The 16,892-nt window shown below is 37.3% G+C and overlaps 1 protein-coding gene across 23 annotated transcripts in view; it reads right to left on the reverse strand.

Annotated features, from left to right (window-relative positions):
• C2CD5 (C2 calcium dependent domain containing 5) overlaps positions 1-15,911 on the reverse strand; it is a 97,514-nt gene extending 81,603 nt beyond the window's left edge. For 4 of the 23 annotated variants that reach the window (XM_079141465.1, XM_079141474.1, XM_079141462.1 and 1 more), the window contains exons 1-3: positions 14,277-15,909; positions 13,994-14,112; positions 3,819-3,905 (exon numbers count right to left, since the gene is read on the reverse strand). In XM_079141465.1, the coding sequence (XP_078997591.1) occupies positions 3,819-3,905; positions 13,994-14,083 (177 nt within the window). In that variant the 5' untranslated portion in view covers positions 14,084-14,112; positions 14,277-15,909. Of the gene's footprint in view, positions 1-3,818; positions 3,906-13,993; positions 14,113-14,276 lie in introns of all 23 variants that reach the window. The other 19 variants (XM_079141471.1, XM_079141467.1, XM_079141464.1 and 16 more) reach the window with 9 other exon arrangements.
• Between the last annotated feature and the right edge of the window lie 981 nt (positions 15,912-16,892).

Consider the following 16,892-nt stretch of genomic DNA (forward strand, 5'->3'; position numbering starts at 1 on the left):
CAAAGGCTATTTATGCTAAGCCCATGGCCAACATCATTCTTAATGGAGAAAAACTGAAACCATTCCCTTTAAAAATGGGAACAAGACAGGGATGTCCTCTTTCACCACTTCCATTCAACATTGTCCTCAAAACTCTAGCCAGAACAATTAGACAGACGAAAGAAATTAAAGGGATACGAATAGGAAAAGAGGAACTTAAGCTGTCACTATTTGAGGATGACATGATTCTACATTTAGAGGATCCAAAAACCTCCTCCAGAAAACCTTTAGACCTCATCAATGAATTCAGCAAAATAGCAAGCTATGAAATCAACATGCATAAATCTAAAGCATTTTTATACGCAAGTGACGAAACAGCTGAAAGGGAAATGAGGGAAAACAACTCCATTTGCAATAGCCTCAAAAAAAATAAAATACTTGGGACTCAATCTAACCAAAGAGGTAAAAGATCTCTACAATGAAAACTACAAAACATCAAGAAAGAAATTAAGGAAGACTTTAGAAGATGGAAAGATCTCCCATGTTCTTGAATAGGCAGAATTAATATTGTTAAAATGGCCATACTACCAAAAGTGCTATACAGATTCAATGCAATTCCAATTAAAATCCCAATGACATACCTTACAGAAATAGAGCAAGCAATCATGAAATTCATCTGGAAGAATAAGAAACCCAGAATAGCTAAAGCAATCCTTAGCAGGATGAATGAAACAGGGGGTATCGCAATACCAGAACTTCAACTCTACTACAAAGCAATAGTAACAAAAACAGCATGGTATTGGCACCAAAATAGAAAGGTAGATCAATGATACAGAATAGAGGACATGGACACAAACCCAAATAAATATAATTTTCTAATACTAGACAAAGGTGCCAAAAATATGCAATGGAGAAAAGATAGCCTCTTCAACAAATGGTGCTGGGAAAACTGGAAATCCATATGCAACAGAATGAAACTAAACCCTGCACAAAAATCAATTCACAATGGATCAAGGACCTTGAAATCAGACCAGAGACCCTGCATCTTACAGAAGAAAAAGTAGGTCCAAATCTTCAACATGTTGCTTAGGATCAGACTTCCTTAACAGGACCCCCATAAGACAAGAAATAAAAGCAAGAATCAATAACTGGGATAGATTCAAACTAAATAACTTTCTCTCAGCAAAGAAAACTATCAGCAATGCAAAGAGAGAGCCTACAGAGTGGGAGAATATCTTTACCACTCATACTTCAGATAGAGCACTAATTTTCAGAATATATAAAGAACTCAAAAAACTACACGAAGAATACAAATAACCCAATCAACAAATGGGCTAAGGATTATGAACAGACACTTCACAGAAGAAGATCTACAAGCAATCAACAAACATATGAAAAAATGTTCAACATCTCTAGTAATAAGAGAAATGCAAATCAAAACTACACTAAGATTCCATCTCATCCCAATTAGAATGGCGATTATCAAGAATACAAGCAACAATAGGTGTTGGAGAGGATGTGGGGAAAAAGGTACACTCATACATTGCTGGTGGGACTGCAAATTAGTGCAGCCACTCTGGAAAGCAGTGTGGAGATTCCTTAGAAAACTTGGAATGGACCTACCATTTGACCCAGCTATCCCACTCCTCGGCCTATACCCAAAGGACTTAAAATCAGCATACTACAGAGATACAGCCATATCAATGTTCATAGCTGCTCAATTCACAATAGCCAGACTATGGAACCAACCTAGATGTCCTTCAATTGATGAATGGATAAAGAAACTGTGGTATATACATACAATGGAATATTACTCAGCTATAAAGAATAAAAAAATTATGGCATTTGCAGACAAATGGATGAAATTGGAGAATATCATGTTAAGTGAGATAAGCCAATCTCAAAAATCCAAAAGAAGAATGATCTCACTGATAAGCGGATGATGACACGTAATGGGGGGTGGGAGAGGGGCAAGAATGGAGGAAGGAGGGACTGTATAGAATGAAAAGAGAGGTGGGAGGGGTGTGGGGGAAGGAAAAAAATAACGGAATGAATCAAACATCATTACTCTATGTAAATGTATGAATATGCAAATGATATGCTGTTACTCCATGTACAAACAGAAACAACATGTACTGCATTTGTTTACAATAAAAATAAATTTTAAAATATATAAATAAAATAAAATAAAATTTTAGATAAAAAGCGTTAAATTAAAAGAAAAAGATTTTATCAAGTGTTAAAAATAAAATGTGTTTTTCTCTGAAAAAAAAAAAGGGCTGGAGTTAATGGGAACTAGAACTTATCTTCCTTAGAAAGATCCATCTGGCTGGAAATCTTTGGGTAAAAGGTCAGAAATGAGGAATAATAGTTTTACAACTGCATCCTTTTGGTATATAGCTGGGATAGCCATGTTACCCTTCACCACCCCCACTGAAACACAGCCACCCTCACCAACCCTTAGCCATCCCACCAATAGCCATGTTCTATACCTCATACATGGCCTTTTCCATTGATTTCTGAGAAGGATAGGAAAAGAAAAGTTTCTTCAACAAACGATTTTGAAACAATTGGACTTCTATGTACACAAGAATGAAGTTGGCCTTTTACCTCAAACCATTATAAAATGAACTCAGAATGGATCAACAACCTATGTATAAGAGCTAAAACCATCAAACTCTTAGGAAAAAAACACAGGGAATGGATTAGGGAAACATGAGCAATAACAGCAAAAAAATATATATCAGACTTCATCAAAATAAAAAACTTTTATACAAATGATATTGCCAAGAAAGTAAAAAAACAACCTACTACATGAGAGAAAACATTTACAAGCTGTATACCTGATAAGGAATTAATATTTAGTATAGAGAGAACTTCTCTATACTAACAACAAAAATATAAATAACTCAATTAAAAAATAAACAGCAGTAGGGGCTGGGCATCATGGCACACACCTGTAATCCCAATAACCTACATGAGGCTGAGGCAAGAGAATCCCAAGTTCGAGGCCAGCCTATACAAATTAATGAGACTCTATCTCAAAATTAAAAATTAAAAAAGAGTTGGGGATATAGCTCAGTGGTACAGCACTTGGTATGCACAAAGCCCTGGGTTTAATCTCCAGCAGTGCAAAAAAATAAATAAACAAAATGTGGTCTACAAATACAGTGAAATATTAGCCAAAAAAAAATAATTTCTGCTACCTGCCACAATGTGAACAAACCTTGAAAACATTAGGAAATAAAAGAATCAAATAAAAAGGGACAACTATTATATGATTCCACTTAAATGAAGAGTCTAGCACAAGAAAATTCAAATAAATAGAAAATAGATCACTAGTTACCAAAGTCTAGGGAAAAGGAAATAGGGAGTTATTGCTTAGTATGTACAGAATTCCTATTTAGGGTATAAAAGTATTTTGGAAATAGTGGTGGTGGTTGTACAATACTGGGCCTGTAATTAATGCTACTGAATTACACACTTAAAAATGGTTAAAATGGCACAAAAAAAAAAAAAAAATTCCATACATTGTTCTTTAGTGCTTCCTGGAATATGCTAAACTCCAAAGAAAAACAATAATAATAATAATAATAATAATAATAATAATATAATAATACCCTTTAAGGTTTTTTTTTCACCAGCATTATCAGATACTATATTTTCTTAAGGTAATGTAGTTTTTGAAAAACTGTGTTTCCAGTGAAGCAGAAATGAAACATTCTTACATTGTAGAAAAGCTACTATGCCTGAAATAAAAGATATTCTTATCATCCCTAAAGGAAAAGAGTCACTTCAAAAATATACACACAAAAGACACAGACATTTTAAAAACTTACCTCAAATTTAAACCATTCTGAGTTCCACTGAGGATTGAGTGACTTGAGGTATACATCTGTTTTAAAGGTGGTATTACCAAATTTTACCTAAAAACAAAAAAGAAGTCATTCAAATATAAATATCAGAAATGTGAATAAAAATAAATGTCAGCCAAGTAAGGGGAGAAGAATTAATCACAAAGGGGAAAAAAGGCTAACTATTCCCTAAGACAAAAGTAAAAAGGTATGATCTGACCAGGAGCTTGCAGAATACACCTAATTTCCACAGCTCCACTTAAACCAGCTCCACAGGGAAATCAAAAACAGAGATTACGGACATGGAGGAAGGGGTTAGTATGGCCACTAAAGATGCTCAGTTGAAAGAGGAAAGTCCTGAACTGACTGCTCAGTGGTAAAGCAGTTGCCTAGCATGAATAAGGCCCTCACCTCAAACAGGAGGAAAGTCTTAATTTCCTTGTATTCTCTAACTTCCCCATATTTGTTATTTTTTAATCCCTTATCTGTACACACACAGTGATAAGCAATAAACTATTATGGTTTATGTTCCTATCTTCAGGGACAAAAAAAGGTGTTGGGTGAGGAGACTCTCATTTCATAGACAATCCTGGTAAGCACTGAATCACAAAGGCCCAAAAATAAGTAAATAAGGAATGAAGAAGGAAAAAAGTAAGCTAAATCCCTGGGATTTACTTCCAAAAAAGAATGGTGATTGTGAAACCTCAGACTGGATTTGGAAGAGGTCAAGAAGCCCAAGAGTTAAAACAGCAAAACAACTACTTCTTCACTTGCCTCCCTTTTCTATATTTGATCTCTTCAAACTCTTTCCCTGATTCTTTCAGTTAACATCATCAACTATTTTTCCTAACATAAAATACACTAAGGATTATTCACTTTATCACAGCAGTTTGGCACACTGTATATGCTTCGTAAATGCTGGTTCATCAGGTAAAAATTATAATAATCTGTGCTATTGGTTGGTCCAAAAAATTTCCAAAAGCAAAATATCTAAAACTGCAGTTATTTTTCTTCTCTATTTCTCTATTTATTTTATCATTTAGTTTGAATTATCATAATACCAACAATTTGGTACATAAGCAGTTTGATTAGAGGTAGCAAAAATTTAAAACGAGTACATAAATATAGCAGTTTCTTGCATGGTAAAGAATATCATGAAGCCAAAGACAAATAAGAGCATGTTGCAGTGGCACACATCTATAATCCCAGCATCCTGAGGCCTGGGCAGAAGGATCACAAATTCAAGACCAATCTAGGCAACTTAACCAGGCTTTGTCTCAAAAATTAAAAATAAAAAGAACTGAGGGCTGGAGATGTAGCTCAGTGGTAAAGCGCCCCTGGGTTCAATCCCTAGGAAATAGTCTCAATTCCCTCTCCTGACAAAAATAAGATAACCAAACTCATTGTAGAGAAATGCAAATTAAAACATTTTTACTAAGGTTGGCAAAGATCAAATGATTTGAAAACAATGATGAAGCACTCTCACACTTTGCTGATATGACAATAATTTAGAAGTCTGTACAGAAAGCAGTTTAACAACACACACCAAAATTTTAAATGCCCATATCTTTTACGCTACCAGTTCTATTTCTTGGTATTTATTACACAGAGATGTATAATATATTTCAGCATTACAGTAGCAAAAGATTGGAAACAATCTAAATATTCATCAATTTGAAACTGATTAAGCTATCCACAGCAAGGCCACAAAAGGCAGGTCTAAATAGAAGAATGAAACATCTCCTACACACTGATAAGGAACAGAGGTCAAAATAAAATGGGGCTGGGGTTGTAGCTAGCTCAATGGCAGGCTGCTTGTGTAGCACGCACAAGGCCCTAGATTCAATCCCCAGCACAGCAAAAAATAAAATAAAACAAACAAACAAACAATAAAAAAAAAACTTTATACTGCAAAATAGTGCATATGGCACTCTTTGGGGAGAAAAAAAAATGAAAAATGTTAAGGCATACAGATTATTTTTAGAAAGATACACAAGAAAAGTTAACAATGGCCATTAGAAAGAGAAGAATGGGTTGGTTAAAGTAAAGGCAGTGAAAATGAAGGTTGACCCATTTTGTACCTTCTGAATTATGAACCGTAAATATGTATTACCTATTTTTTAAATGTATCATTTTAAAATTCAAAACACTGGAAATTAAAAACTCAAATGGCAGTAACTTTATTTCAATCCCATTATATAATTCTGGATTAATTTGCAGGAATTTAACTTAGAGAAGTACTTCCACATAAATCCCCCTCCCCCAAAATATTAAAACCTAAATAGTCATTCAACAGGAAAGTGACTAAATAAATCATATGCATTCCTACTAAAGAATGGAGTTGATTATATACAGTCATGGGAAGATATAAATGACAGAAAAATAAAACAAACAAAAATATATAAAGTATAATTACATCTGTTTCTAAAAAGATGATGTGCATATAAAAGATTTTTTTTAAAAGGAGAGGAGGGACCAGGCACAGTGGTGCAAGCCTATAATTCCAGGGGCTCCAGAAGCTGAGGCAGGAGGACCTCAAGTTCGAAGACAGCCTCAGCAACTTAGCAAGGCCCTAAGCAACTCAGCAAAACCCTGTCTCAAAATAAAATATAAAAAGGGCTGGGGATGTGGCTCAGTGGCTAAGTGCCCCTGAGTTCAATTCCTGGTACAAAAATAAATAAATAAAGGAGAGGAGGGAAAGTAGATGAACACAAGCCAAAAAAGGAATAGCAATTCTCTCTGAAGAAAGGACTGATAGAGTATAAAGAATACAGTACATGTAGTAATAAAGAAATAAGGATTTCCAAATTATATTTCGGAGAATTCAAATCTTTTTTAATGGGAAGTATATGAATATATAAATATAAATATAAAATATGCATTACATATTTTTTTTCTTTTCAAATCACGATGTTAACAAAATGAAGCTTAACAGGAGAAAAGACACTTGGGAAGAAGTTTTTGATTACTCACTAATCTAATTTTCATTGTATTTCAATATTCAAAGCATAAAGGAAATACAAGTCTCCAAACATAATTTTTCATTTTTTTAATCTCAACTTAGAATTTTTCAACTTTACAATGGTGCAAAAGCATACCCAAACAACTATTCTGCTTTTCACTTTTGGTATGGCATTCGATATTATTACATGAGATATTCAACACTTTACCATAAAATAGGCTTTTTGTTAGATTTTGCCCACCTATAGGCTAATGAAGGTATCTGAATAGGTAAGCTAGACTAAGGTACAATGTTTGGTAATCGGTTTTTCTGTTGTTTTGTTTTGTTTTGTTTTGTGGTGCTGAGGATTGAACCCGGGTCTTGCATGTGTGCCCCACTACTGAGCTGTATTCCCAGCCCTGATATTCAGTTGTGTAGGTACATCAAATACACACTTTTAATTTATAATACTGTCAATGCACCATGGGTTTGTTGAGATATGATCCCATCAAAAATCAAGGAACATCTTATGCATTTTAGTTAGATAAATGATTGTTTTTTAGTTAGATTTTTTAGTTAGATAAATGATTGTTAATTTACTTAAAACTGCCTTATTTGAAGTAAAATGTTGTTAGGATTATAAAACCATTGAAATGCTAAATACACTTAAGGGTTTGACTCACCAAAAAGCACCTAGTGTTTTAAGTTACAAGTTCAGCATCATCTTTTGTTCCCCACCACAAGCTCAGGTATATTGCCTTTTTTTTTTTTTTACAACAATGCATTCTAAATTAAGATCTGATAGAACCCAAACTGCATTAAACAAACAAAAACACAAGATTTCAAAAAAAGGAAAAAGGCTAGAGTATGCACTCTGCCAACACTGTGATGATTTCTCTTCTAGTAAAGAAGAATCACAGTTCATTCAGCTTTATTCAACTCAAAGGTATTTTATTACTCAGCAATTAAATGCCTTACAACTGTTAAAGAACATTAGGAATTTTAATGGAGATTCCCCTAGTAAAGTAAGGCATTCTCTTTTCCCACTCATTAGCTAAATTACCTTGAGAAAGTTATTTAACCTGTTATTTAAATCTACTTTCTCCTCTGAAAAGCAGGGCTGCTGGGAGCATTACATGAGATAATGCATTTAGAGAATTAGCAAAATGTTTGAAACATAGAAAATATTCATTAAATATTAATTTCTTTTCCGCCAAGTATTCCCTCAAAAGCTCCTAGATAAACAGAAAATGACAATGTAGTTTAGCCAAACAGTTTGTATCACACACATTAAAAGAGATGTATTTCATTAATACTTCCCTTGTTCAGAACCACATTTTACTCTTTCTAGAGATTTCAGCAAGAATCATCTTTAATGTAGCTCAGTTGGTACAGCACTTGCCTAGCATGCATGAGCACTGGGTTCGATCCTCAGCACCACGTAAAAACAAATAAAGATATAAAAAACTAAAAAAGAAAAGATGTTTAAAAAAAAAAAAAAAAAAAAAGATTCATCTTCAGGTACTACTGGGTCTTCACTTGCTCCCTAAACTTCTCACATTCATAAAGAGTAGAAATTCTCAACCAACCAGTACTAGTACTTAATCAGTTACTCAAGCAACTTGGTTAAACCAGAGAAACATTAAAACATAAAAAAGCCAGGTGCAGTGGCACACACCTGTAATCCCAGTGGTTTGGGAGGCTGAGGTACGAGGATGGCAAGTTCAAAGCCAGCCTCAGCAACCCAACGAGACCCTGTATTAAAATGGAAAACAAAAAGGTCTGCAGTTGTAGCTCAGTGGTTAAGTGCCCCTGGGTTCAATTCCCAGTACCAAATAATAATAATATAATAAAATTATAATATAAGCTGTAAAAATTTTAATATAAAATATGTAAACATTCATTTCTGCCTTTTAATGCAATACAAAGGCCTCCGAGTACAGGTTCACTGTTTAGATTTCTGTATCTTCTTTTTTTTTTTGCATAAACCATATTCGTGTCATCTGTGCTTTCTGGTTTGGATTTATAAAGTGGCAGAATTTAAAATCACTTGTAAAAACAAAGAATAAAGTATCCTATATTTTTCACAATCTTTTCTCCACCTAATGCAAGAACAATCTTTATAGATTATTTCCCTAAGTCTTATTAACTGAATTCCAATTTATACAAGGTTTAATTACAATTAACAAATACAGACGACATAAGCAGATTTGGGAACAAACACAACCGACTCTGGGTAAAGTATTTCAGCCAACTTATGGGGCACACTCTCTTTAGAGTAGTCTAATGATATGGGGGGTATCTAAGAATATGCTTGATGGAAAGCATGCAGAGCACTGGGGACTGCAATGAGCCAGTCAATGGAAGTTGGCTGAGAGCACTATTCCAGCTTCTTACTCTATCAGACTACTCAGCAATCATGTATTCCCCTTACCTTTTATTTCCACTTCTATTTGACAAAACCCTTCGTTCAATTACATGTTCTCTGACCCTCCTTTTGCTTTTACCAGGCTTGTCCTATTCACCTGAAAATGCTCCTTTTTCTCTCTGCCTATGGAAATTTTACCAACCTACAGTCCCAGCATAAAGATTTTTTATAACTAGCTAGGCCTGGTAATATATTCCTGTAGCCTGGAAGACTGAGGAAATCACTTAAGCCCAGGAGTTTAAGACCAGCCTGGGCAACACAGGAAGATCTCTTCTTCAAAAAAAAAAAAAAAAAAAAGCAGAGGGAGCGAGGAAGAGAATAAGAGCATCTAGGCTCATTATCTCCCTTTCCTATAAGCTTATATTACTTACAGCCTATATTACACAGTTTATCCCCTTATTATGTGGTAATCCTCTTTTATCCCCTTTTTCCTGCTTTAATTTTCCCCTTTCTGCTGGATTATTCCTATTAGCACACAAATATGTTCCAGTATTTTCTAACCTATGTTTTAAAAAAAATACTAAAAACTACATACTTAGGAACCACAGTATTTTTTCCTCCTCCCTTTTTGAAGCAGTGCCTGCTCCTGCTATTTCTACTTCCTCACTTCTTAGTTCTAAGTTATTACAGTATGGGCTTCATCCTCATCAAGATCAATAACAACCTCTATATTGTCCAATCCAATGATTTCTATGATTTGACTTCTCAGTGCCATCTGACAGATGAGGCTTCATTATCTCCCTTTCCTATGAGCTTATATACTTATGACAGATGAGGGCTTCTTTCTAGAAACTTCCTCTGGCCTTTAGGACTTTCTTTCCTTATTTTTCTTCCCCCACCCCCACACGCTGGCCAATGGCCTACAAGCTCAGCTTCCTTTCTCTAGTCATCCTCTAATATACCTCTTGATGTCATATTTTTTTCAAAGATCCACCTCACTTCTCTCTTCCCCTAAGTTAGAGGTTTGCCAAATGGGGAAGAATCAACATCTAAGAAAGCTTTAGAAATCTAGCAGTGGTTTAGAGGAAAATAGTAGTAGTTAATGAGAAAGAGCTAGAGATATGAGGGATCCTGCAATACAAAAATCCCATCAATGAAGACCTGTCACATGTCATGACATTCAAATGTCTCACCGGATAGGCACATTACTAAGAAATCTACCTAGAACCTAACACAGTTTTATAGACCAAAATATAGTGACAGGAACTAAAGTCATCTTATAATCAAGAGACAACTCTGGTTCTTCCCCATGAGTTGAATATTTTAGAAAATCAGATAACCAATGGCAATGAAGATATATGAGATGCCAAAACTACACCTCTGCCTCACTTTGTGAAGGGCAGTCATAGTCACTTGATTTTACACATAGGCGAAGCACTTCCCAGCCAATGTTCCAGCTCTATTTTCTCCACATGGCTCACTCTCACCATCTAGCATATTGTATCTTTTCTTATTTATGAACTACCTCCTTCCGTTAAAAGGTAAGTTCCATAACTAAAGTAGTTTTCACTTTATTTATTGCCCACTACAATGTCTGATGCATACAAGGGCTCAATAAATATCCACTGACTCAATCTGATTACTTCATGCTTCCTACTATGCTTATGGACAAGTATTTATATATTGAAATCATTAAAAATGCCTTTATTTCTCTTTCATATTATGATTAAAGCATTGCATTGATTTTTTATTATGAATATAGACAAATTATAGTAACTATGAAAATCATGCCAGAATATTAAGAGTAGGCTTCAAAATATCTATTATAGTAAGCGGGTGCTGAGTCTCACAAGGTTGAGAAACACTGGCCTCTGTGAACTTTTAACTCAGACCTCTCTTTAGAACATCAGAGTAACAAATCCAGGTGCCTCCTGGAGAGCTGTAATGAAGGTCGTAAAGACAACTCCACTCTAACATGCCCAAATGGAAACTGACTCTCTCCAATCAACCTCTATCATCCCTGTGGCATCTCAGAATATTACCCCACTGACCCCAGAAAGCTAGGAATTATCTTTCAGTCTTTCTTTCCCTGGTCCCTGACTCCAATCTACCAACAAATCCTCTACTCAACTTTCAAAATAGAATTTATTCACTTCTCTCCATTACCAAAATATTACCTTGGCCCTCACCACCTGTTATTTGAACTATTTCAGAATCTCCCAACAAAGTGTCTGCTTCCACCATTTTCCCTTCAATTCATCCTCCATATCACAACACAAAGCTCACTTATCTGCTTCAGATTGATTTTAGAATAAAATTCCAAGCCTGGTATGTGGCATAGGCCTGTAATTGCAGCAAATCTGACCTAGGCAGAAGAATCACAAGTTCAAGGTTAGCCTCTTCAACTTGTCGAGATTCTCTCAAAATAAAAAATAAAAAGAGCTAAGGATGTGGTAGAGTGCCCTTGGTTACATCCCCGGTACCACAAGAACAAAAAATAAAATTCCAATTCCTAATCATGGCTACTTGACCAACATTACAACTTTATCTTATACCCTTCTCCCCTTTACTCACTACATGATTGCCACAAACATGCTCCTCATCTCCTAAAACACACCAATCTCCTCAGTGTCTTCCCTCTACTGAGACTCTCCCTTTCCACTTCTCTTCTGTCCCCACACCTTACCCTTACACACACACACAAATATACTCCTTGCACAGCTGGCTTCTTCTCATTCAATCAGTCTTTGCTTGCCTGATACTCAACCTGATTTTACTCAACCTTAAGGTAGATGTTCCTCCCTGTTACTCCCTGTTTACTGTTTTCTTTTATGGCACTCATCACAATTTGTAACTAAATATTTAATAATTTCTTTTCCTTTTAAATGTCTGTCTCCCTCACCAAAAATATCACTTAAAAGCAAAAACAGTGTGTCTTGTTCACCATCATGTATCAGCTAGACCAGTAACTAGCACAGGGCCTAGCAAATGGCTGACAATCAAAAACTATTTATTGAACAAAGGAATTAATGAGTCACCCTTGAAGCTGCCCCCTCCCTCACCAGCAAATCCAGTTATCAAGGCCTGTCAGAAATATTCTGCAAATCTTTACAAATCTATTCCCATTACCACGTACTGCCTTGACAATTTTAACTTCTTCTTAACTGCTTTCCCTGCTTCATATCTATCCAAGTACATCCAGAACCTAACACGCAGTGTAGCTCTGTGTCATAGCACTTGTCTAGCTTGAACAAGGCTCTAGGTTCCATCCCCAGCACCATAAATAATAAATAAGTAAATTCAGGTAATCCTAAAAAGAAACAACCTAGTAAAAACACAATCTTTTATTTCCACTGAAAAAGCTCCCCTGGCTTACCCCTGCTTATTTATAAAGAAAAAAAACAATAGGAAATGAGGTTTGAGTCCAACCTACTAGTCCAGCCTCAACCCCTCAAACTCACATACATACCCCTTTTATTTCAGACACATCTCAAACTAAGATGGTTCCCTGAATAAACCATGTACCACATTCTGTGCCTTTGTGTTCCTTTTTTCTGGTAAAAATCCGGGGTGTCCCTCAAGGCCCAGTTCAACTGTCACTTCAAATGTCACTTCCTTAGATGTCTTCCTAAACTTTCAGAGACGGAATTGTTTCCATATTCGATTTTAACACTCTTCATCTTGCCTGGAGAGGCAGTATTAACATAGTGGTTAGGGGAAATGTGGAGATTTACAAGCTAAGTAATCTTATGCAAAATATTATCATCCCCGGGCCTCAGTTAACTCATCTATAATACAGGATAATAATTAAAAAGTACTTAGCACAGATATGGCAATAATGAAATACAATTCATGTTACCTATTAGTTATTAAAATAAGCTGTGTGGAAATACTATGGTTATCTGTGTATCCCTATGACCTAATATCCAGCCAAGAGCATACAGAAATTTCTCAAATGAATAGGAAGTTAGGATTAAGAATTGCCATGACAGTAGGGATGAACTTCAGTGGCTAGGTTCGAGAACCTTTAAGAAACATAAAAATATTTTATATTGAGATGAAATCAGGCTGTATATTATCATGTACCTATAACTTTAAGCATTAATAGCCTAAACGATTATTGCTGTAATCCTCTGGCTCATCATGTCGACTTTTATTACAATATTTTCTTGGCTTCTTTCAGCCTCTGGTTTATTACTTTCCAGGCCGTATGCCTGCACTAATTTGCATGACTTTTAAACTAATCATTAGATTTAAAAAGCAATTTTGTAATTTAAATCCATAGCACTTAATTGACTTCCTACCTCAAGGCACTAAATTTACTTGAAACAGCTCATCAGACCTACCAGTCTATACAAGAAAGTGTCCCAGTTGTGTTTGGAACTAACATTGAAGGTTCTGAAAATGTCAGGCTAAAGGTGGATACCCTGAACGTAGGACTCGGAATGCCCACAAAGGGTTGTACGTACATTCTCAAGCAGATGTGCATCACACAGGCGTGAAATTCATCCCTCCCCTAAAGAAGGACATGCGTGTTTCCGTGGCCGCGCGGCCACGCCTCGGGATCTGCTGACTGGCAGGTGGCCTGTTATGAGTCCAGCCATCAGGGTCACCCGGCACGCAGAGCAGCAAGAACCTCTCCGCGCGGCGGGGCGTACCGCGGGCCCCTGCGAGCCATGCACCCATCACATGGGCTGCCTCGGCGGACATCCCTCCAGGGAGGGCTAGACAAGCACGGCAGAGCGCAGGGCAATGGAAAGAGGAATGGACTGAGGGGTTGGGAGCAGGTGGGTAGATCCTTCACTGAGCTTGGCTTTCTCTGGGTTTTGAGGGGCAAGACCTTGCACCAACCTCCACGAAGGCATCAGTCAGGTCACTAGCACGGTCCATCACTGGCAAATGGCGCCCGGCCACGATTTTCACCTTCAGTTTCCCAGGCATCGTCTCGGCTCCGGCCTCTCCTTGGGCTCCTGCAGAAGAAACAAACAAGCGAGTCTGCGCCGAGCGCCGAGCGGGCGGGGGAGGGGCGCTGGTGCGTGTGGAGCGGCGCGCGCCAGCGGGAACGCGCGGGGCAACTGACAGCAGAGGGCGCGCGGGGGGGCGCGCGGATGCCGCGCCGCCGCGCTGCACTCACTGTGGGAGAGAAAAGAGGGTCCTGTCACGCGGACACTGAGGCCTCATTCCGGAGAGGTAGTCAGAGGAAGGGCCCCGGTGGATTCTGCCGTTCTGGTCCCACAGTGCTAGGAAGAGAAGCAGCAAAATCCAGTCAGCATCCCGTTGAGCCTGTGCTGCACCTACATGTGTTTCTCCTGCTACCCACCCTCAAAAAGATGGCGGCTCTCGGGGCGTGGAGGTAACATCGATCTTTCGGCGCTCTGCCCACTTGGCGGAGGAGAGATTAAAATTCGCCTGGAAAAGATTAAGGGGCGGGACTGTTCTCAAGGAAGCGGGAGGACAGGGAAATGGGTCGAGTTCTGCATCATCCACCGAGTCGCAGCTGTGTGTTGGTGCCGCTCTGCTACCCGGCAGAAAACACCCCATCCTCCAGCGAGTTAGTCACGGGCGGCATCTCTGCAAGCCGCAAGTGCCGCATTCTGGAAGGGCTGTGGCATACGTAGCTGCAGTGAAAATTGCTAAAGAGCCTGCCTTTAAACACCCGTTAGTGGTTCATAAAACCAATCTGGCTGGTTTCTACCTGGAAGGCGTACAGGTGCATGTGGTTAGTTTCTGTTTTCTATGAAATACATACCAGGGACATCTCAGATAGTGAATAAGTATTATTTCCTAAAACGTTTCATTAAATTATGTACTGGATCGCAAATGTTAGCTTGGCTGAGGAATGGGAAGGAAACACTCTGAAATCCAGAGTTACTGAAAAGACCCCTGCACTCTTAGGTCATCTCTGTGTGGTTATTAAGCACCTACGAGCGAAAAGAAAATACCTGCCTTGGAAAAGTGTTGTCAACTATGAGAAATGAACACGAAGAGCAGTTACATCTTTTAGAATTGACCCAATACGTGAACGTGCTAAAGTGAGGTTTTATTTATAAGTCCAGATGATCAGAAAAGATAAGGGAAATTGAGGCACAAGAACAGGACCTAATAAAATCACTTCATACCATATAACAAAACCAGCATTTACAATATACTTCATATCAAATGTCCAAATCAGTGTTAAAAATGCCAATGGAAAAATGTATAGCACAGGATTCATCAGGCATGGAAAATTTCTAAATGAAGGTATCAGCATGATTTTTTTTCCTCCCGCGTCCCCCCCATGCTGAGATTGAACCTAGGTCCTTGCAAGTACTAGGCAGCTAAGCAAGAATTCTACCACCAAACTACATCCCCAACCCCAGCATGATCATTTTAACTTCAAAAATACCCAACAGGCCCGGTGTGGTGGCGTACTTATGTAATCCTAGTGGCTCAGGTGGCTAAGGCAAGAGGATCACAATTTTGAGGCCAGCCTCAGCAATTTAGTGAGGCACTGACTCAAAATAAAAAGTAAAAAAGGGCTGGGGATGTGGCTCAGTGGTAAAATGCCTCTGGGTTCAATCCTCAGTACCCAAAATAGAAAGAAAAATGCTCTATAGAGTTCTGCATTCCAAGCAGTAGTGACCCAGAAATATGTTTTCAAGGCAAAAATTTCTCCTACAGAAGTAATACTGTTAACATGAGTGAGAAGTTGAACTCTTACAAAGAGAAAAAGAAACAACTTGCTCAAAATAAAGATCTTGAGAATAAAGTATTGACTTTGTAGTAGAGAAACCTTTGTCCATTCAAACTATGACAAAAGGATAGAGGCTATAGTTATCTTACAAATTTCTCTAGATCCACCTGCAGCTTTTTCTCGAATGCCCCTCCCAAATGCTGAAGATTGACCTATCCTATGTGATCAGTGTTTGTTGTTTTTGTGGTGGGGTTGAGTTTTTTTTTTTTTTTTTTTTTCCTTGATATTAAGGGTGGAATGAACCCAGGGCCTCACACATGCTAGGCAAGTGCTGTACCATTACATCCCTAGCTCACAAACTAGATTTTTCTAATATAGTGAAATCATACAATTATCATGTTACCAGTTCATTTTTTAAAAGCACATGAAAAAAAATTTAGAAAACTGAAGTTTAGCAATAGTCTTATGGAAAATAATGCACTGTATTACAAGATGTCGTAACATAAAATATATTTGCAAATTGCACAATTAGAAGTTAGCAACCTTGGCCTCCTAATTAGTAGACTGCAAGGTACTTGTACATACCTGTTGCCCTGGGCTTCATCAACAGAAGATTATAATTAAGATGCTTCCTGGATAATATTTTTAGTGGAATTAAGCCTGACTTCAGTTTAACTGTTTCCTAATAATTGCACTAGTTTGTTTTAATTAATGCTGGGAACAGTGCTGACCTTCCTGACAAACCTGTCATAATCTGACCTCTGACTACCTTCTTTAGCTTCAGACCCTGCCCTTCTTCTTGCATTTTAGATCTGATAATAATGAGTTAATATGTATTAAATGTTTTCCATATGCCAGATATTTAATTCAGAGCTCCCAGTAACTTGTAGCCTCTAAAATTCTATGAGATAGGAATTAAGCCTTCCTTCTTTTCTTTTCTTTCTTTTCTTCTCTTTTTTTTCTTTTTTTTTTTTTTTTTTTTTTTTTTTTTTTAGTGTGGAGATTGAGTCTTCATTTGATAGTTGAGTAAACTGCAGCTTTGCAGCTTTGCAAAATTATGGTAATTACCCAAGTCCC

This window comes from Sciurus vulgaris (assembly GCF_902686455.1).
Source record: "Sciurus vulgaris genome assembly, chromosome: 5".
Lineage (NCBI taxonomy): Eukaryota > Metazoa > Chordata > Mammalia > Rodentia > Sciuridae > Sciurus > Sciurus vulgaris.